Source organism: Diabrotica undecimpunctata, chromosome 3, assembly GCF_040954645.1.
Source record: "Diabrotica undecimpunctata isolate CICGRU chromosome 3, icDiaUnde3, whole genome shotgun sequence".
Classification (NCBI taxonomy): Eukaryota; Metazoa; Arthropoda; class Insecta; order Coleoptera; family Chrysomelidae; genus Diabrotica; species Diabrotica undecimpunctata.
The window spans coordinates 149,545,122-149,567,689 of NC_092805.1; the positions used below are offsets into that span (position 1 = coordinate 149,545,122).

General features: G+C 33.5%; 1 protein-coding gene across 1 annotated transcript; it reads right to left on the reverse strand.

The window, feature by feature from the left end:
- Nucleotides 1-1,332: 1,332 nt before the first annotated feature.
- On the reverse strand, nt 1,333-22,244 carry Msh6 (DNA mismatch repair protein Msh6). The gene is made up of 15 exons (XM_072527116.1): nt 22,069-22,244; nt 19,882-20,483; nt 17,873-18,145; nt 17,234-17,371; nt 13,848-14,055; nt 12,455-12,716; nt 11,321-11,476; nt 11,047-11,204; nt 9,706-9,794; nt 7,633-7,926; nt 6,362-6,453; nt 5,196-5,322; nt 4,957-5,139; nt 4,179-4,508; nt 1,333-2,830 (listed from the first exon to the last, which is right to left on the reverse strand). Exons 1-15 carry the CDS (start codon nt 22,142-22,144, stop codon nt 2,561-2,563), a joined length of 3,258 nt encoding a protein of 1,085 aa, XP_072383217.1. The 5' UTR covers nt 22,145-22,244; the 3' UTR covers nt 1,333-2,560.
- Nucleotides 22,245-22,568: the final 324 nt, after the last annotated feature.

A 22,568-nucleotide genomic window follows, 5' to 3' on the forward strand; every position in this document is an offset into this window, starting at 1 on the left:
CTCTACGTCACATTGTCAGTGCATACAATTGTCCTACACCGTTGGCCAAAACTCTACAACCTCTCGCCTAAAATGCTTCATCTTTCGTCAAAAATTGTTTTCATTTTATTGAACTTTCTTAAACAATACCCTATCTCACCGTCAGACATTCTAGTTAGTTTCGATATCGTTTCACTCTTTAAAAACATTCCTATAGACGAAACTAAACATTCTAAAAACAAATTACAGTATTCAGCAAGACCACTTATCTCTCATTAAACATTGTATGTCCAACACTTATTTCATCTTCCAAAATCAATTCTACAGACAAATAATTGGTGCCCTAATGGGCTCCCCACTATCTCCAGCAATTGCCAATATCTTCATGGAAGAATTCGAGGTCCGAGCACTATTCACATCAATTCTCAAACCCACATGTTGGCTACGATATATTGACGATACATTCGTCATTTAGTCCCACGGCAGAGACACTTTGGTATTTTCAAACCCCTCTGAATGGTATACATCCTAGTATCCAGTTCACGGTAGAAGTGGAAACTGGATTCATCCCTACCGTTTCTCAGATTAATCATAAAGTAAAACCAATGTCAAGGTTTTCATCACTCTGTTTATCGAAAGCCCACCCATACCAATCGTTTTGCATGCCAACTCTCATCATCCACCTTCACAAATTAATTCAGCCAATAATATACTCGTCTCCAGATCAATAAGTCATCCTTTACGATGATGCAAGTAGTCCGGCTGAGCTCTTTAGTTTAAAACAAGCCCTCATCCAAAACGGTTACCGCGAAAATCACATCAATGAGCATCCGCAGACATCAATCTCAATCCAAAGACTCAGACCCTCATCACACGAAAGCTTTTCTTCCTTACATCAAAGGTGTCACTGAAAAAATCGACAAAGTTCTTAAATCAAGAGGAATAAAGCCAATATTTACCCCCCAAAAAACTTTCATCTTTTGTCCGATCAATTAAAGAAAAGATTCCAAAGGAACAACACGGAGTTCATGAAATTCCTTGTGCAGACTGTCCCTGATCTTATATAGGCCAAACAAATCGAAGAATCCAAAATAGTATTTATGAACATTCCATTTCTGTTGGCAATTCCCGTTCAATTTCAGCTCTAGGTCAACACCATCTTAATAAAAGTAACAAAGTTGATTGTGAAAACTTCAGAACCATATGGGAGAATGAGGACACCAGAAATCTCCTTGGCAGTCGATCGTGGAGGGGAATGGCTACAAACCGTAATGAATGGAGTGGCTTGATGAGGGCAGCAAGTGCTCGAATTGAGCCATAGGATGGGGTGGTAATGGATAATAAAAATGGCAATAGTAATCACAAATATTTATTAAGGTAACTTAAAATCTGCTTTAAAGTGTTCAGATCAATTCAAGTAAAAATAAAACTTCCAAATATTAAGTAATCACATTTGTTGACATACTAAGCAACATTACAAACAATATTTACTTAAACCCTATTTAAACTTTTTATATCTTAAGAAATCCTAACATTTTGAAACAAATATAATAACAGCAAATTATTTAAAAGTTATAATTAGATTTTTGGAATAAGAACGTCAATTTGAGATGTCTACAAATAATACAAAAAAAAGGAATCAACATATTTTGAATGAATATTGTATGTATACTTATAAGAAACTTCTTAAAACTAAGTAATCTTGTAACGATTTGTTTCCCAATATGAAAACCAATCGTTAAGGTAAAAAAGAATAAATTTCCATAGGAAAATGAGTTAATGGCAGAGAAAAGGATATAAAAAGAAAATTTAATAAAATTTGAAAATGTAAATGTATCTCATTCTTCATTTTAAATATGACATTATGGTCAATTACTAATTATGTAAAATAGTTGAGTTTACCGAAAGTATAAGCTGATTATAGCCGCAAATGTCAAACATGGAACAAAAAATTTCGGTTTAGCAGTGTTGGCATGTTTTTATAACGTATATATGCTGTTTGCTTCAAATATAAAGAGATAAAGCTTTAGAAAAGTTCATTTTGATTATATTATGTTATGAATTCTGCAATTTTTGATTTATATAAAACAAGAATGAGTAAATATTTGTTTCTTTGGAGATTAATCGCAGTTAATTATTAGAAATATTTTTGGCAATTGCCCTTCGATAGATTTGGCAATCGGCAAATCAGCAGTTGCCAGATTGCAACAGATGTTTGCAATTATTAATCTCAACAGAGACAAATATTTACTCGTTATTGTTTCACATAAATTAAAAATTGCAGAATTCATAAAATATGATAATCAAAATGTACTATTTAAATGCTTTCTCTCTTTATATTTGAAGCATACAACATATGCATTATAAAAACATCCCAACACTGCCAAACCGAAATATTTTATTTCATGGTTGACATTTGGGGCTATATTCAGTTTGTATTTTCGGTAAATCAACCTGTAAAATATAATTTTACAACCATCTGCTCTACTGGTATTCATTTAGTTGAATCTAGTTAAATGAAGAGAAAAGAAGACATTTAGTTAGTTAGTTACAGCCAATCTATGGCAGCAATTTTAAGAAATTAAACAGAAAGAGACGTTATGGCACGCCGAATATCTGAAATTTGTTTTGAATGTATTGAAGTTTGAAAAGCATTCCACAATTTGTTTCTGTCTTCGAATCGCCTAGCTACCGCCATTCCTTCCGAGATGAGTTTGTTATCGAGACCAGCAAGTCTAGCTGCGTTAAATCCATATGATTTAGGACACCTGCCTTTCGCCATTTTATACAAAAATGTAACGTGTTCAACAGAAATTTCCTCTTCGTTATCTTCATTCTCAATCATACAGGCCTGAAATAAAAAATTCGTTGTTATTAAAATGTTTACATTTTATTCTCAGAATTGTTAAGCTTAAAATATACTTATAATATGGCAACTATAAATATATCAACAATAGTGTTAATTGGGCAAGAAAAAAAAAGTCTAAAATGGAGAGTTCAGAAGCCAGTCAGTTTAAGTCAACAAATAATATTGTTGAGTTCAATGAGTTCAATAATGAGTTCAATAGAGCTAGAAGTACAGAGATACGATGTAGATGCAAGGTGGAGAACATCAAGAACTGGGTATGAAATAGAAGAGTAGAATGGAACGATTATATAAGCCGAATGACATCAAAGACGGTTCCCCAATAGGACGACGATCAGTAGGGAGACCATGTAAACGATGAAACGACAACTTACTGGAAGTACATTGAAAAACAGACATTCATGTCTACATAAAAAGAAAAAGAGTTCAATAGAAACTTTAGGCTTTTTGTATAAAAATATCATCAATTATAATACGAGGGCGGTCTGATAAGTACTTAGAATACAAAAGAAAAACGTAAATTTTGGAAAAGTGACGATTTATTTCTCAACATAGTTTCCTTTTAGTTCGATACACTTGATCCCGCGATGCTCCTACCTCTTTAACCAATCTGAAAAATATATTTTCCCGAGGTGTGTGAAGTAGGCATCCGTAGTGGCGATGGCCTCCTCATTCGACTCAAATTTTTGCCCGTCGAGTAACTTTTTCAAGTTTAGAAACACAAAAGTCGAAGGGGCCAAATCCAGAGAATCTGGTGGATGGGACAGCAGTAGCGGTAGCCCAATTTGGGCGTGGTGACGGCAGAGGTGTGAGCCAGTGCGTTGTCGAGGTGGAAGAGCATTTTTTCTTCGTTAAATGGGGCCGTTTTTTGGCAATTCGGCGACGAATCAATCCAATAATTCGGTATAGTAAAGCCTATGACCTTTTTGCCCTTGCTCATGGTTGCGCTTGTTGTCCGAAGTGAGCAAATGCGGCACCCATTGCATCGACAGCTTTCTCATGCCTAAGATTTCATGAAAGATATGAACATATTTTCAATCTTACTTACTGTTGACTATGTTATGGCTCTTTGTCACCACAACTAATCAACATAAGTATTTCAATTATCTGCTTTACCTTAAATTCATTTTTCTAATTAACATAAAGCGATAAAATAAATTATTCAGCGGACAATGCAAAACTATCGGTACTATTTAACTACTACTGAATTTCAAACATGACAACGACAGTTTTGTTTTGAAAATATTACTTTAGAAAATGTTGAATTCATCCCATACTTTACGGACACAGTATATATACCAAAGTAATGATGGTGTAACTTAAAAATACTTACCATATGCCCTAACTGTACTTCAGGACTATCCGTGAAATGGTCGACTAGTGAATGATAGTGAGTAGAAAACGTCGTTCGGCATTTAAACTCTGTCAACTTCTTAACATAACTGGTTGCTATAGCATTTCCATCGTGTGTTGAAGTTCCTCGACCTAACTCATCGATGATAACGAGTGAATGTTTCGTAGCATACTGAAGAATACAGGATGCTTCTGAAAGTTCTACATAAAACGTAGACTGAGCTTTAGTAAGATCATCTTGAGCACCAAGACGGGTGAAGATACGATCTAGAAGAGTAAGCTCACACTTTGATGCAGGAACGTAGCTTCCCTAAAAATAATATAAACTACAAATAACACATTTTGAAAAAAAATCTATATCTCGGGAAAATGAATCAATTCTACCTTCAAAAGGTATTGACAAATTAATGATTAATAAAAGATACAAACTATAGCGAATACTGTTTATAAACAGTATACTGAACGTCAATAATGTTAATACTCAATACAAAGATTAAAATTGAATATTATTTAAGACCAGAAATCAATCATACGAATTTTACAGGAAATGGAAAGACATTAAAATAGCTAAGTCACACAAAACTATCAACAGCAATATGATCAAAACGTTTATACACGTAGTGATTCCTATACTACTGATAAATAGAAAGACCCGAACAAGTCGATATACACAAAAATTGAAGCATTGGAAATGCGGATGTGTAAAATAATTATGCGAATCACCAGGATAAGTTTAATATAAGTTAAAATAATCTTACCATCTGGGCCATAACGCAGATTACAGCTATCTGTCGCATAAGCGTTGATTTACCACCCATATTTGGTCCAGTTATGACAATCAGGGAAGGAAATCCTTCGACACCCATCATAGTATCGTTTGGAACAAAACTGTCCAGGTTTTGAGCACACGGATGACGTCCATCTTCAATTATTAATTTAGGCTACAAATACACATATTTGTAAAATCGGTACTAAATAACAATATAAAATCATTTACCTCGTCACTAAATGGTAGTACGTTCGGTAAGCATATGTCGTAGGAATAGTTTTTTGCGTATTCAGCTAAAGAGCAAATTACATCGAGAACTGTCAAACATTGAATCACCCTATCAAATTGATCTTGTCTAAAAATATATAGTTCAGAATTATTATATTTACGAAATAAATTTTTTATTTAATTTAATAATGAAAAAGTTTCGACAGAAACATATTAAAAAAACATTCACATAACAGACTGTAACAGTAAACAAATGATTGTATGTTGTAGTATAGGTCGTAAGGCTGTGCCTCTGGCTTCATTTTCTTTCTTTGCAGAGTCACTTATTATATTCGAACCACGTACAACGATTAGCGTTGTAGTTTCCAGAGGCGGTAAAAGTGATGTAAATCCTCTTATTGGTAATTGATTGGTATGCATTATGGCTAGAGACAACTTTTGTTCAACATTTAGGGAATTGACTACATATTACAATCTTAACTACATCAGTTTATCTTCTTTTAACGTTCTGGTAACTATTAGTATTATACTGTTTCGCCAGTCATTTCTATTTATTGCCAACCTTCTTCTTCTTGCAGTACCGTTTCCTATCGGAGGTTGGCTACCATCACAGCAATCTTTACTTTGTTGGCTGCAGCTCTGAACAACTGTATTGAACTGCACCCATACCACTCCCTTACATTTCGCAACCAGGAAATCCTCCTACGTCCCACATTTCTCTTTCCCGAGATTTTTCCTTGGATTATGAGTCTAAGCAGAGAGTACTTTTCTCCTGTCATTATGTGGCCCAAATATTCCAGTTTTTTCGTTTGTATGGTTTTTATGACTTCGCATTCCTTCCCCATCTTCAGCAGAACATCTTGATTTGTTACTCTTTCTGTCCATGGTATTGTCAACCGTTGCCAATTTACTATTTCGTACTTCTATGTACCCACTTCTATTTCCCACAGATATCGATAAGAGGTTCATTTGAGAGGTAGTTTTCATTTGCTCCTGACAGGTGCCCTGTTCTTTTTCATTTACCTATTTTAATGAGGGATATTGGGGCTAAGGAATTGATTTTTAAGCATCTTATTTTAAGTCGTTCTGAATATAAACACATGAAAAGCTTCAAAGTTCATTTTCATTTACGTTTGATTTTTAAAGAAAAAAGATAAAAATCTTACTTGCTACTAAATTTCTCGAAAATTTTTCGACTTATATCGAGGATGACTTTGGCCCTAATTCCTTCTGCTTCGATCATTTCAGCTAACAACTCCTAAAAATGAAATTACAGTAGAGTTAAATGTAGAAAAATATTAAAAAGATCTTTTTACAGGTTTTAACATTAACAAGTAAAAATTTGAGTAGTGCTTAGTTTCATTAGACTTATAACTAGTGCCGTTAGGTTATACGCTCTCCCTCTCTCTCCATCCCCACTACCCCCTCCCTTCCCCACTCTCTCTCTATCTCCCTCTCTCTTAATCTCTTTCTCTCTCTCTCTCACTCTCTTGTGTTTTCTGTATCCCTATCTATCTGTATCTCTCTGTCTGTCACCCACATAAATGATTAACACCGTAAAGAACAGAAAATTGGCTTACTTTGGCCACATTATGCGACTTATACAGTTGGCAAGATTGAGGGCAAGAAAGGCCCTGGATGTAGACGTATTTCCTGGCTGGCCAATCTTAGGAATTGGACTGGTCTAACGTCAACTGATATTTCGAGAAGAAGATTTAGAAGAAGATTCCCTAATGTGTAGGCCTCTCCCAGATGCTTCCATCTTTCTCAGTTCTGCGCCAATCTTATCCACTGTTTGTCCGCCACTGCTCTAATGCCATCTACCCATCCCATTTGAGATCTCTCTGTGTTTCTTTTCGTCTCTCTTGATCCCCACTCCAGAGTTGTCCGTCTGCACCTGTTATCATCATGTCTGGGTATGTGGACGGCCCATCGCCAACCTCTTTCACGATGTCACTGACTTTTGTTCCCCCAGTCTTATTCCCCTCCAAGCATATCCATTACTCTTTGTATTGCTTTTAATTTTTTAATCGATTTCATGGTAAGAGACGTGAAGTAAGGGATAATTTACCGAAAACGGCTCATGTTAATTATATTCTGTTTATTTTAGCATTTTGTTTTGGTTTTCCTAGCTTGTTAAAATGATCCAAATATACATAATGCTCAAAGTCCCACTTTCCATGACGATTCTTCTTTTTTCAATTAAGAAAGTTTGAAACAGTAAGTTTATTTGGGCTCTTTCCGACAATAAATCTATTAAAATATTCCCAAGCTGAGCGAATGAACTACACCTTGTAATATACTACTAAATTGGCCACAATAAAAAATAGGTGTGATAAAAAAGTTTACAAATGTATTGTTTATTTATATCTGTAAATCTATAAGAAAAATCATTTTTAAATACTCAAATAATAAAGAAATAAATGAAAATATTTACCCGTGTAGTATCAGTTGTAAATTTCTTTGAAGAACCCTTCTTACTACCTTCTAGTCGATATTTTTCTGTGGCTTTGTGACTCTTGTTGTCAGGAACCTCTAACTGAAATCTTTTTCTATCCGTTCCTACATATTTTACAGAACAACCAAAGAATTTGGATTGTTCCTTCAGATAATCGTTTAGCTTCTTATTAATGGAATCTATCGTATCCTCGACTTCATCGAATTCCTCCACTACACCTTTTCTGGGAATGATTTTTCCTTCTTTTTCAGCTTCTTGTTGGTCAAAAGCATTCTAAAAGGTAAAAAAACTGATAGTTAAATGATTATAAAATAAAATATAATTTTTTATATAAAAATATCGAAACAGTCTACACTGACGTAAATCTGAGTTGTGAGTCTCCATCGGCCAACCCCTTCAGAGGGCTTGTTTTCTATAGGAAAGCTCTAGATATCTTAAAGTCAGCGAAGTATCTATGAGTAATCCCGGATTCTAAACTATCGTGGAAGGAACATCTAAACTCAAAAGGTAAAGGAGGCCGCTGCAGTTATCTGGGTAAGCTAGACTTTTAGGACCAATAAGACTAATTCAAGAGCCATGAGAACTCACCTCCCCCCATAGCGGCCCTTAAGGTCCCGTTAGGTCAAGTTTAGAATTAGAACGATTATGACCGTTATAGATGTTACGATTATACATCTTATTGTAGAGCACGAAGCCATGAAGACCGCCAATTGGCCCAACTGCTCTGGTTTACTAGGCATTGTTACATTGATAAGCAGGACAAGTAATGTCCTGTGTTTTCCACGGTTCAGGACAGCATGGTCCCTTACTTGAGTCCATACCCTCTTCATTGTGATGAATGTTTAGAAGTAGAACCAGCATTACTTCGTGAGAGTGAGCTCGTCAACGTGAGGCGCTGGTTTTCATATGCGTGGGATCGGAATAACTCGAGCAATGCTCTCAGTTTCTCTATATCAGTGTATCTAAGATATTCGCGATCTTAAATTTGTGCTCAGCATATACTTGACAGGGCTTGTCTGGACATGACCATCTCTATCTGCTCTGACATTCCGTCAGCTCGAAAGGCCTTAAGAGCACCCAGAGTAGCTCTAAGCTGAGTTTGGAATGCAAAAGGGTCCTAGCCACCGCTGAATTAACAAACAAGGTCAACTTAACATGGGTACCGGGATTTCAGATAGAGAACAGAACGAAAGGTCAAACGTGCTTGCAAGACGGGCTTTGTCCATTCTGCCTCTGGAACCCGAACCTTTAGTACTGGCCGAAATAGTGGTATGGCGCTTTTCTAGCGGACTAGAAAGACTTGGGCTAGTGGTGGATGTATGAAACTAGGCTAGGCTAGGGTAGGCTTCATGTAGCGGGGCCTTCCAAGAATCTCACATCTAAGGTCCTATTTAACCATAAATGTTTTGTAAATATTATACTTATTGGATAGTGTAGACTTAGACGGTACCTACATCTACCTGGAGTAGATAACTCAATGAAAACTTTATCATGCCATGTCCTTTATTAGTGTACAGCAGTCTATAAAAGCGAATAAAGCTTAGGAGGCTCGAAACAGCTGGATCTCCAGATGTTTCGAAGTCTGGGTCATCACAGGCCCAGTCCGGATTATGCGGAGTGATGTAATGAACCCACCCTAAGAGTTCTAAGTATCTAAAGGGCCCAGAAATGGGCCATATCCAAGTTAACTATTACTATTACCATGAGTTTATCGTTGGTCATGTGTTCTAACATTCTTCGTTATGGTTATTGTACTGTGATTTAAACTGAACCAGATTCAACCTTTTCAAAATTTATAAATAAACTAGCATTTGGTAGTAACATTACCACTACAATTTCATAGCCGCACTTAATACACGTCATAAATTAAGTTTCATCAAAAACCTGTATTTTCCATCATCTTGAGATCGCTCATGAGCATTTTCTCTGATTTTATTCATTTGGTCCTTTGAGTCAGATATAAACCAACGTTTTTATTTTCTTCCTCCATGCGTTTTTTAGTTAGTGGTATGTTCTAATACTTATATTATCTACTGTCTTGATTCAACTTACCTCAAAATATCTTAAAGTTTCAGACAAATCCTCAAATCCTCCTTTTGGTTTCACTTGTGTTAATTTTCTCAGAAGTCGGTCTTCACAACCTAAAAATATATTAATTTATATTTAAATGGGAATAAGCCACAATTAAAGGTTAAAATACGTTTATTGGCGTTTCAATTTCCACTTCGGAAATCGTTCTCCGAAGTGGAAATTGAAACGTCAATAAACGTATTTTAACCTTTAATTGTGGCTTATTCCCATTTAAATATAAATTAATTTAAAATGCCACAAGAAAATAGCTTCAGAACAATACTAAAAATATATGCTTAGTTCATCCGATTTTATAATCTAGTGGTGGTGATTTTTAAATCGCGCCGTGATCAGTGACCGTGACCTATTTAAATATAGTGTAAAACTTTCCTGACAATTCTTGACTTTCTCTTTAAATTAAACTAAAAATCAACTCTAGAATTTTCAATTAAATTGTTTTTGTAAGCTTTTAAGAAATGTTTTATGAAAAAAATAATTTATTATTTTAGGAAGAGAAATATCAATAGATAATATCATAAAATACCTATGGAAATTCGTTTAGTAAAAAACAGTTTACTTATTGTTCAACTCAGAACCTTGTAATTATCAGTTACGCAACCAGTACTACTTACTATACCGTACCTAAAATTCTCCGTTGTTAAATCACCAGATGTTAGTCACCGTTCCAGAGTCACGTTCACCGAGACACACGTTTTGTGAGACTGGCCGTAAAATTGATATCTGATAGATCTGGCCACTGGCCACGGTTATCGAAGTTAACAAGGAACGGTAGTTACCGGTGACTTCTAAATCATCGTGAATGATTCACCGGTAATGAAATCACGTCCAGTTGATTGACTGGCGCCCACGAGAAGACAAACGCAGCAGAGGACGACCACCAACACACTGGATGGACGATATTAGACGAATATCCAAGAAATGGCAACAAGAAGCACAGAACCGTGAAGAGTGGCGAAAAATGGGAGAGACCTATGTCCAGCAGTGGACAGAAGAGGTTACATGATGATGATGATGAATGAAATCACGTTCCATCACTAATCTAATATATCTAGCTGTTGATGGCTTTTCATAAAAAAGACAATAAAACGATATGTCTAGCTGTTGGTAGCTTTTGATAAAAAAAGACAATAAAACGATGATGAGTGTCTCAATAAAACCATAATTAAAAATTTGATAGAAGGATGTATTATTAAATAGTTATGCAAAGATAAATTAGAATTAATTCATAATACTTAAAGCTGCCTCTTCAAATACAATGAATGTATGTAAAAAAATATGAAGTATTATCCATTTTTAAATTACCTTTAAACAAATGAGTAATTTCACAGGCTTTTTCAAATCCCTTTAAAGTTTTCAAAAAATCTCTAATTTTGTTTTTCGAATAAGTCTTGTTATCGTATAATATTGCTTTTCCATCTGGATGCTCAGTTGTAAGTGATTTGCTACCATATGTATGTATTCTAAAACAAAACATTACATTCAAATTCAAATATCACACAATATATTTTTTTAACTTTCCTATTGTAATACAGGCAAATTTTAATACTATATTAATATAATAAGAACAATATCGTACTTCATTAACAAACGTTCTAGATCGGGTGTCTCTTTAAGAATATTTTGGACGTCCTGTAACAAACTGGTATCATTCACTAAATGCTTGATTGCATTCTGTCTCTCTTTAATTTTTACTGGATCACATAATGGTCTGCAAATCCACCTTGCCAATAACCTAAAACCGAAAACCAGAATAGTAGTAAGTAAATATTACACATAGTTTAAAAAGTTATGCATCACCCAAAATTTTCGCTATTATTAACTATTTTCAGAAACTACTATCATAATTAATTTATAAAAAATATACTGTTGACAGATATTATTGTTTTAAAAGAGATGATTTTTTTTTCGAGCTGTAATACTGCTAACAAACCAATCAATCATTTCCTGATGCAGATTCTTCTCTTTAGGCAATTGTAAGTTCATGATGGGTTCTAGGAGGATTTCTTCGTGCATGAATAGCTCTGGAGAGCTATTCATTCCATGCATTTTCAATGGGATTCATGTCTAGAGACATGAATATAAGACAACGGCGAATACCTCTGCCTCAAAAGTGTCATTAACCGGTAGAGTCCTATGTGGGCGGGTGTTATCATCCATAAATACAAAATTTTCACCCACCGCTCTTTGCAACAATCTCACAAGGTTCTAAATCCGTGTGATGTACATTTATCCTGTTAGAGTCCCGTCAATAACCACCAATTCCGTGGGTCCACCTGTCATAATACCTGCCAAAACAAAACGCTGCCACCAGCGAAAGGAAGTATGAAACAGACATTTGCTAGTTGTACAGCTCTTGTTGGCTCTCGCCAAATACGAATTCGCTGCCTATCACTATTTAAACAGATTCTGGTCTCGTCTGAAAAAAAGCACACAATTCCAAAACTGTTGGAAGGAACTGTAGGTGTTCTTGAGCTCACTGGAGGCGGCGCAAAACATATTTAAGTTGTAGCTAACTCTTATTGTAACATAATGTTGGGATTGTAATCTATGTCTGCTAGTTTTGTAAAATGTTGTGAGTTTCTTGTGTACTATAGGATGTATTATATCCTGGTTGCTGCAAGGACAACCCATGCTGCTGCAAATTTGTCTAAGAGATAAAATTTTATAGTAACTTAAAAAGTTCTAAGTAATGTAACAAATATTGACTTACCTTTTTCCAAATGATGTTTTACAATGGTCCAAAACGCTTTTCAATGTATTTGAAAAACCAAGCAACTCCAAATTATGGATAGTGGCTGAGTCAAGTACTAAATGATCTTGCTTGCGCTTATCTTTTAGGGTAAAATCTAACGGGTCATACCATTTGAATTTTTTCATGGATAATACTTGAATGTCAACTTTACAATCTTTGAGGTACCACATACAGGCACCTAAAGACCTTATCACTAACTCATATTCTGGTTTAGGCATACCTAAAATTAAAATAAATAAAATCATTAAAATTATTATAATCATTAGTAGTGATTAAAAGTATTTTAACTTAAACTTTAAAGTTGTTTGCCGATGATACTGTGATATATGCAATAGGGGATAAGGTAGATGAAATAATCGATATAATAAATGAAGAGATATGTAATATATTAAAATGGCTCGATAATAATTCCTTAAGTCTTAATGTAAATAAAACAAAAATGATGCTTATAAAGAATAAAAATTTTAAATTAAATAACATAATAAAAGATGTAAAAATTAATAATATTGCTTTGGAGAGAGTGGTTCAGTATAAGTATTTGGGATGTATTATAGATGAAAATTTAAGTTTTGTTGAACATTTTAAGTTTGTTACAAACAAAATAGCAAAAAAAATCTATGCATTGGGAAGAATGTCAAAAAATTTAAGTTGCTGGTCTAGGTTGACCATATATAAATCGATTATTGCTCCCCATCTCTATTTTTGCTCTACATTGCTGTTTTTAATGAATGCTTCTCAAATGAATGTACTGCAGAAAAAACAAAATAAAGCCTTAAGGATAATATTAGGATGTAGTGTATACACTAGTAGAACCGACATGCTAACAATGGCAAATGTTTTAAGTGTAAGACAGACAATTGTATGTAATAGTATGATTTTTGTTTATAAAATGTTAAATGGTCTGATACCTGTGCATTTGTGTAATAATTGTACCTTTGTTCGAGATGTACATGAACACAACACACGTTCTAGAAATAACTTTTATCTGAATAGGATCAACACTAATTTTGGTCAGAACAATCTTTTTTATAGGGGATTAAAGCAATACAATGAATTACCGGAAAACATTAAGGCTTCTGGAAACTTAGCTCAATTTAAAAATTTATGTAAGATATATGTTAAGCAAAGCATTGTGATTTAATTTTAAGGGTATAAATTGATGTATTTATATGTATATTTTTCTAGCCATGTGCTATTAATAAAGATTATTATTATTAAGTAATTCAACTTTATAAACTTTCCCAACATACAAGAAATTATCTAATTCTTTATTAATTTATCGTAAAATGCATACATATAATGTTTGTACAACTGATCATTGGGTGAATGTAATTAACAAAATACAACTTACAATCATCAGCTACTGTCTTGAAAAATTCAGGCCAGGCAAAATTTCCTTCACTGTCTCTGAAGTAACATGCTGAAGAAAGTTTTTCTAACGTATCATAAGCTGTATAAAACTGAGACTTCGTTACTAACGAATCTTGTTTGATATCCTTGAAATGGGTTTGTAACAATTCAGAAAGTTCTTTGCTCACCGTACCTTTTTCTGTCAGAATCTAAAACCAGTAAAAAATGCTTTACAGTAATCGGCGACGTTTTACGTGTCTAGAAAGGCATTCATATGTCCTATAAAGTAATAGCTGTTCCTCTATCAAATTTATGTACTATTATTTATTTGACAAAATAACATAAATATATAAGTTTATAGTTAAATATTATGTTCATATGGAATTAAGCGACAATTGATTAGATTTATAATTTGTATTTTGATGTTTCAATTTCCACTCCGGAAATTGTTTCTAAAAAATATTTTAAATAGTGAGCTGTTATTATAACTGATATTTGTTTGAGGGTTGCTGTTTTCCAAATTGACGGGCGACTTACTTAGCCTCGATCTTCTAGGCAAATAGCCATGCTTATAGTTGAAAATTCTGAGGGTGGTGGTGGTTGTTTTCTAATGTCCTTGTAATCCTTTTTAATATTTCTGATAACCCCTTAACATATGGTATTGTCATCTTTAAATCCTTTCTTGTGAGCGTTTCTGGATTAGTTATGGTATTCTGTAATGTTTTTCTGAAATGCATTTTCATTAGAACATGTGTTTTGAGCTCTATCATATAATAATTTGATAATTCCCTTTTTGATATTTATATTGTGGTTTAGATGGTAATTTAAATATTTATTGGTGTGGCTTGGTTTTCTGTAAACTTCGGTTGTATATCCCATATCCTCTTTTGTGATTAATACATATAGAAAAGGAAGTGAGTTGTCTTCTTTTTTTCATGGTGAATTTGATTGATTCTTCTTTACTGTTGATTGATGTACAATGTTTTGTTTGAATTCCTTCATGAAAATATCTGCTAATAATGGTTGGAAATCAATAACCGCCAAATAACTATTGGTTGTACTAACAGCTATAATAACAATAACTGAAGGAATGGAGAAAGTTCGTTAAGAGCTAGGACACCTCAGAAGACTGTAAAATATTCTAATTTAATTAATTGAATTATAAACGGCCCAACACCATTAAAGGTACAAATGGGTCTACTGATTAAGTAAAGTAAAGTATAATAACAGCTCCTATTTAAAAATCTTTTTTTTTTAACGATCTCCGGAGAGGAAATCGAAACGTCAAATATCATCATCATCATCAGTGGTGCTACATCACTAGTTGAGCCTCGACCTTCCCCAGTCTATTTTGCCATTCGTTTCTGTTCATCGCCTACCGTTGCCAATTTGTTGCGCAGATCTTTCTGGCGTCCTCATCCACACTATCCTTTCATCTCAGTCTTGGTCTACCTCTACTCCTATTCCCTACTGGTGTCGCTAATGGGGTTCGTCTGGATGGGCAATTTTTATTTGCTTTTGACACTTTTCGTCAAATAACAATAATTATAAAATGTAATTTGCATTACAATTAATTGTCGCTTATAATATTTAACTTAAACATAATATTTAACTTAAAAATACCACAAGAAAAAAGTTTCATAACCTTTTTCGAAAGTTTATAATTTTTAAATTCTATTAAAAATAGTGCAAACACTCCTGACCATGGAGCTGCGCGAAGGTGGAGTCAAAATTCACGTAAAGGCAAAAAGGTTCTATTGTAAACCAAATTTCGTCTACTGCGCCGTGGTCAGGAGTGTTTGCACCATCTCTGCATATTTCTTTTTCCTCGCAGTGGCTAAAGTAACACCGAAAATAAAAATAATGAAGTCAACTGTTTAAAATTTATCTATCTGCATCTAATAACCGTTTTAATATATTAGATTTTATAATTCATTTGCGGTACTTCAGATAACTCTGTACCTGATAATTCTATATCTAATTAATTATTTTTTGTGTAACTTGGTTCGAAAAAGAAACGAAAATATAATTGCCTTTTTAAGAATGGGAGAAGAGTTTATACAAATCGATTAGATAGCAGTGAAAATAAATTTAAATGTGTGACAGATTGTTAATAAATGGTCCAGATGCAGGTAAGTTTACTCAAACCTCTGAAATTTCAGGGGCCACAACTCATAGTTGTTCTGATTTGAACTAATTTGCATTAAAGATCAGGTACGAACAGAACTTTTATACTTTTCTCAAAAAATATTTTTGTTAGGCGTGTCCATATTCAGATTTTGGCCGTCATCATATTTACAAAACAATTTGTTGACAGTTTACAAATTCCTGAAACCTTTCTCTATTGGCAGCTGCGCGAAATAATTCTTCTAGTTTGGAACCACATCATTGCCTAATATGCAGCCATGAAAGTTTCTTTTGACCAATCCATCTCTTTCCATCCACTTTTCCTTGTATTATAAGACGAAGTGTTTAGATCCTCTAATTATATGGCTAAAATAGTCTGTTTTTCTCTTTATGATGTTTACGTGCAGACGTTCTGAATTACTATTTTAAGAGTCTTCATTGGTAGTGTACGAAACCCACAATATTTTTATGATCCATAGATATCACCACAATTCGTATGCTTCTATTTTGTTTAACATTGTAGTTTTTAATGTCGATGATTCCAACTACTCATCTGGTATTATTCCTTCGTTGTAAATTTTGTTAAAGAAGGTAGATAGTTAAGTAGGTAATGTTTTCCTCGTCCCTCATTTAAGTAGCTCAGCAGGGATTTGATCAGGTTGAGGTGCTTTATTATATTTGGCTTGCTGTATTACTTTTCTGTCTTCTGATTTTAGTATACTGGGATCTTTGTGTAACTGTTTGTCACAGATAGTATGTATATGTGTAGCATTTTCTCGAGAAGGATCGTCCAAAAGGTCACTGATGTATCTCTCTCATTGTTTGCACTATTCTTCGTGATCAGAAATTTTTTCGTCTGCGTTTTTCAGTTTCCTAAGTTTCTTGTAGAGATTGAAGGCGTGAATAAAAAAATATTTTTTAAGATCTTCTATTTCTTTACATCAGTTCTGCAGCCAAAATTCTTTGGCTTGCTTAATTTTTCTTTTTAGGAGTTTGTTGAGTTCGCGGTATTTGTTACTATTTCCATTTTTATATTTCCGTCGAACTTCAGATCTAGGATTTCCTGTGTCATTTACTTATTTCTTGTCAATATTGTAGGTGGTTTCAGAGACTCATTTATTTCCTCTAAAATCAAGTTTTGCTCCCAGCGGGTATATTCATTATTTTGTGTAATTTTCTATTCATCTGATGTGATATGTGTTTACGTGATTGCAGGGGTTTCTAAGGAGATCGACATATGTCTAAAAAAATATTACTTACCAATACAGGTGGAAATTCTGTGAAAAGTGCAAGCAGTCTAGAAAAATGTTTATCATCATCAAATTCGGACAGATGGAAAAATCCCATTGAGGTCTCAACAAGACAAACTCCAATCCTGGCAGTTCCATAAGCACCATCCTGAAAACACAATTGTTAATTAATATTAGCTATCAACTGGATAGCTAATGGTATCCTGTAGATTGCGGATTCAAATCCGGCCAGGCACAAGATTTTTTCTATTAAATATTAAAAAGGGAAATCGTGACCGAGATATATGCCACAGTAGTTCAGATGTAATAAGCAACTTTTTTTAAAAACAATGAGACCGAATTTACTTAGTATCAAATAATTTACTCTAAACACACACTACAGAAAAACAAAAGACTTATTAACAAAAGATCTCAATGGACTGTAATACAAAGAAACTTCTACATAGTCTTACGACCCTATAATAAAATCTAAAAAAGGCCAGAACATATTAAATCATTACAAGACATACCCTTTGAAGTGTATTTACACACAAAAATTTGCCTACAGACATGATGAAGTAGTTTGCAATAATATCTTTTATCCTTAACTTGTATTTTATTATTTCTTGTTGATGTTATTACATTGAAGATACTTTAAACTAAAACTTACTTTCGTGCATATAGCAATCATAAAACGAGGTTTTTCATTCTGCCAATCTTCCATCTGAGCAGTATATACACAAATGGCATCTGATGTAATTTGGCAAAGTTCTCTCTTGACGACTTTATCAAATTTAGTAGTTGATTTACCCCTGCATCTTTCAGCCATCATTTCCGGAGTTTCAGTTTGTTCAACTCTTGCCACTTTATATCCTTGTTCCAGCAATATAGGCAACATTTTTCCATATGCACTCTCCGGAAATCCTGAATGTGCAAACTCTCCCTAAAACATATGGATTTATTAATATACAGGGACTTTCGCAACAAAGGTATAAATAGTATATGGTACTAATGTACAGGATATGTTTAAAGAAAAATAGTAAGTTTAAATAATGAAATAAAGAATTTGTATTCACTTCTAAAGGTTTAATTAAAAAATAAATTATGCATATCCATATTTATGAAAATTGCAGACCTATTGCCACCCTCCGTTTCTATAAATCAAGAATTATCGGAGAAGCCATTGATATTGAAAAGCGTCCTAATTGTCTTAATATGGCAACCTGTCCTCAATAAAAAACAAAAAGGTGCGTCCATCAATCTAGCTCCTGTTGCCAAGAATCTTCACAACTACCACCAAAACGCCCGCCACGAACAGTGTACTTGTGAAGTGATCTGAGGGCTCAGGAGACTATCATTTACGGAAGGTCACAAATTTGATTGTTTCTGCCTGTTTTTATCTCATAGCCCTAGTATATGTATTTGTTTACTGTATCTATATGCGTGTTATCTAGTTTCAGTGATTCTCTCTACTAAATTTATTGTCAGTTTTTCAATCGTTTATTTCTAAGACTACTTATTCAGTTACTTGTATTCCTACAGCATTTCCAAGCTCCTTTTTGGTTGTCAGTTAATAAAATTGTCATCTGTAAATCACAGATGATTCAGCTGTTCCCCCACCAATTTTCAAACATTTAGTTTTGCATTCATACCTCAGAAATGCATTTTCTCAGTCCATTCTTTGCAATATCTTAATAAACAATATAGAAACCTTTTTGAAAGCAGACAAATATTAGGGCTAGGAGCAGGTTGTATTCAGTGAGTTTTCAATTAGTGACTTTATACATGTTAGAGGGTCAATCTCTTTGTTGGTATTATTCTATTTGATTTTCTACTCTAGCAGTGAGTATTCGAGCAAATAATTTGTATAGATGGTTTAAAAGACTGATTAACCTACTGTTTTCAAGGTAAATTTGATCTGATTGTTGCTGCATAAGGATTGTGACAGCATTATGTCTAGCTACTATAGCTTGGTGTTTTCGGAAGATATTTAAGAGATTGTGTATGGCACAGATTAGAGCAGGTCCTCTAATTTTTATCTGTCCTCACATGGGGCTCTATTTTCCATTTCCTTCAAAGTTTAATACATTTTGGTCATTTGTATATTAGGAATGTCCTCCCAGCCTTCTTCCCTGTTAATTATTGTATGATTAACAAACTTCTTTAGTTTGTTAATTTCTTTGCTGCCACTTATCAATTGCCCTCCCAATACCATAATACTACTGCTTTGTTTAACAGTCTGTGAAATTGTTTTATTGCAGTTTTTTGCTGGGGAGTAAATAAAGTAGGAAATCGTCTTAAATAGCTTCTCCTGTCCAAATGGCAACCTCACCAGCACATGCATTGATCATCTAAGAGTGGTAAGACTGACCAATAATGTTCCAGGCCGCCAAAGAAAAAACAAAATTAGCATACAAGCGATGTGTTATAACTGCAAAGGATAAAATTCAGATATAGAAAGATATTGTACAATTTTGTTGAATACACAATACTATTTCTTCAAAAGAATAGCTATATTGGAAAAAAATTACTGTAAGTAATAGCTGCAGTGAAAAATTAAAGATTCACAATTTATATACTTACTTACTTCATGCTATATAAAACAAAACCCTAAGAATATAAATTTAAAGCCTCGAAAAATGTCCTAAATATAAAATATTTACTTGTTTAAATTATTACCTTCATATATGAAAATCCAAGTTCAATGACACCCACAACTGCATCCATGTGGTAAAGTTCATAAAATTTTCCAACTTTGAAAAACAAAACTGTATCCATGTGTCGACTCTTTAACTCCCACCACTGTTTCATAACGGGTGTTAAGGTAGCTAAATACTTCTCAGGGACATACAAAGTTCTAGAATCATACTCTGGATGATCCGGTTTTCTTTTATTAATGTCTCTAATATTTTCCGGCTTCAAAAAGTCTAGAGTGTTATGTAACCAACTGGTGTGCATATCAGTAGCTTCATTATTTGTTGATGACTCTTGACTGGGAGATTCATTTGACACTGGTTTGGTAAATACAGCTTTTACAGGCTTTTTAGGACTTACACTTTCCTCATCAGAATCTTCCTTATTCTTTTTATTTTTGATGCTGACTTTCTTTGATTTATTTGGAGATGAGTTTTCTGATTCTGAGCTACTACTTGATCTGACATCTCTTTTAGAAGTTTTCTTTTTGTTCCCTTCATTATCGCTATCTGAAGAGTCATCAAGTACTTGTCTATGACGTTTCTTGGTTATAATTATTTCTTCCTCATCATCACTTTTAGCAGTTTCTGAAAAATAAAACTCATTATTTTTTATCTATTATATTTCTATAAAAAAAGTTGAAGTAAATCAGCTAGCACCCTCCTGAGTCCTAAAACAGTTTGAACACGACAACACTTTTATACCTGTTTGAATTGATGGATAGTGTAAAGTGCGGAACGTTTTACTTTATGATTATCAGTCACTGCATTTAGGTAGTAAATGTACATTTAAGGAGAATGGATCTGTCTGTTGGCTTCGTACATGTATTATCAGACTAATTACGAGACGATATTCAATAAATTCGTGGCACAGCATCCTAACAAGCATGTTCTTACAAAGTAAATAATATAGTGACAGTATCAAAACACTTGTCCACAAAAAAAACCAATGTATAAGATATTGCTGGCGACAAATGCTGCAGACCAGAAAGAATACCTTAGGGCCAGACGATAGGTAAAAAAGCAACAGATAAAGCAAAAAATCATATGTGGTAAAAGAGATACCTTAAGATAAATAACTGTAAGGAATACACTCAAGCATGTAAAGCATGAAATCTATTAAAAGACCTTGAAACAGACAATAAGGAAAATGGAAGTATTTCATTAATAGGAGGAGATAAATGGAAGAAATATTATAAGTCTTTGCTAACAGAGGACAGGGACAATTTTTTGGCAGACGACAAACCAACAATTGTAATTGATGAATTGACAGATGATGACATATCCCCTGCAGAAGTTTAAAAGGCTGCCCAAAAAATGAAAAACAGAAAGGCACCTTAGAAAAAGACTAATCTTATATTAAAAATTAATCTAAAAGAACATTAGAAAAAACTAAACATTAATATTAAATTTAGATCAGTAAATTAGGCATCAAACAAATATGTTAATTGTTATTATTAAAAGCATTTTCAGTTTTTCAGTCAAAAGTTTTCCCTATTTCTTACAACATTTAAAAGCTCAACCTAGCAACAAAATGTGTATCAGCTAACAAAGATCCAAAAATGACAAAAAAAACCAAAAATTGCTTGTGATTCGTCTAGTGAAATTGATAAAACTATCCTGAGGTTACCAAATAATGATTTTATATCTGCTGATTCTGCATTAAATGATAACCAAAATAAAGGATTCATTTTTTCTAATTGCTCAATTATTGGTTTTGTTGCTATTTTCTTACAGCTAATTACACAAAAGTGAACTGGGCTGGGATCACTTTTGTTACAAAAAGCTCATATAAAAATGATATAAACTGCTTCCCAGTAACTAGTAGTTTTGGCATTAAATACATTTAAGTAGTATATAATATAGAAAAAATAATGATTATATATAGAAATAAAGAAACCATAGTTGACTTTCATTTTTGGATGTTGTTCAATGCTATTCAAACTACTCCCGCAGATAGAGAAACGTTTGTTATTACTCTTTCGGGGGATATAAAAGAAATGATTTGCAAGCTAGGAGCTTAATAAAATATAATTATATGGTAATGCTATGGGTAAAAGGGGACGGTAAATATAAGCTGATAGTTGAAATATTTGTTATGTACGGCTTCCTACTCTCTTTTATAATTTGATACATATTAGGTTAGTGTATTGTAAAAACGAATACTGGATACCTTTCTTTGTAACTTCTTTCTTGGGAACTTTTGGACTCGAAAAATAATTAAACAATGTACTTTGTCGTTTTGCCATATTACTACAACAAGAGTATTTAATTTCTAATATTTTAACAACAACTTTACCGCCAAATCGGTAGAAAAGCTATTGTTTTGAAATAACCTTTCTTTTTCTTTTTGGACGATGGTCTCTACTATTTAAATTATCAGCCAGCATAATTAGTTTTTCATATAATCAAAGAATATAGTATTGATAGAATTTTAATTAACACTGGTTTGAAACATTGTAATAAAAGCAGATTTAAAAATGTTTCATTTCAGTTCTCATATTTATATATTGGGCTTGCTCTTTGTAGTGCCACAATGAGTTCCTTGGAGTAATAAAATATCCCATTTTTGTTTATCGCGTAGGTATATTCTATAAGCGACATAAGAACCCAAACACCCGTTATAAATTATTTTATTTTTAATAAAATTTCGTGTATTTCTTGTTTTTTAAG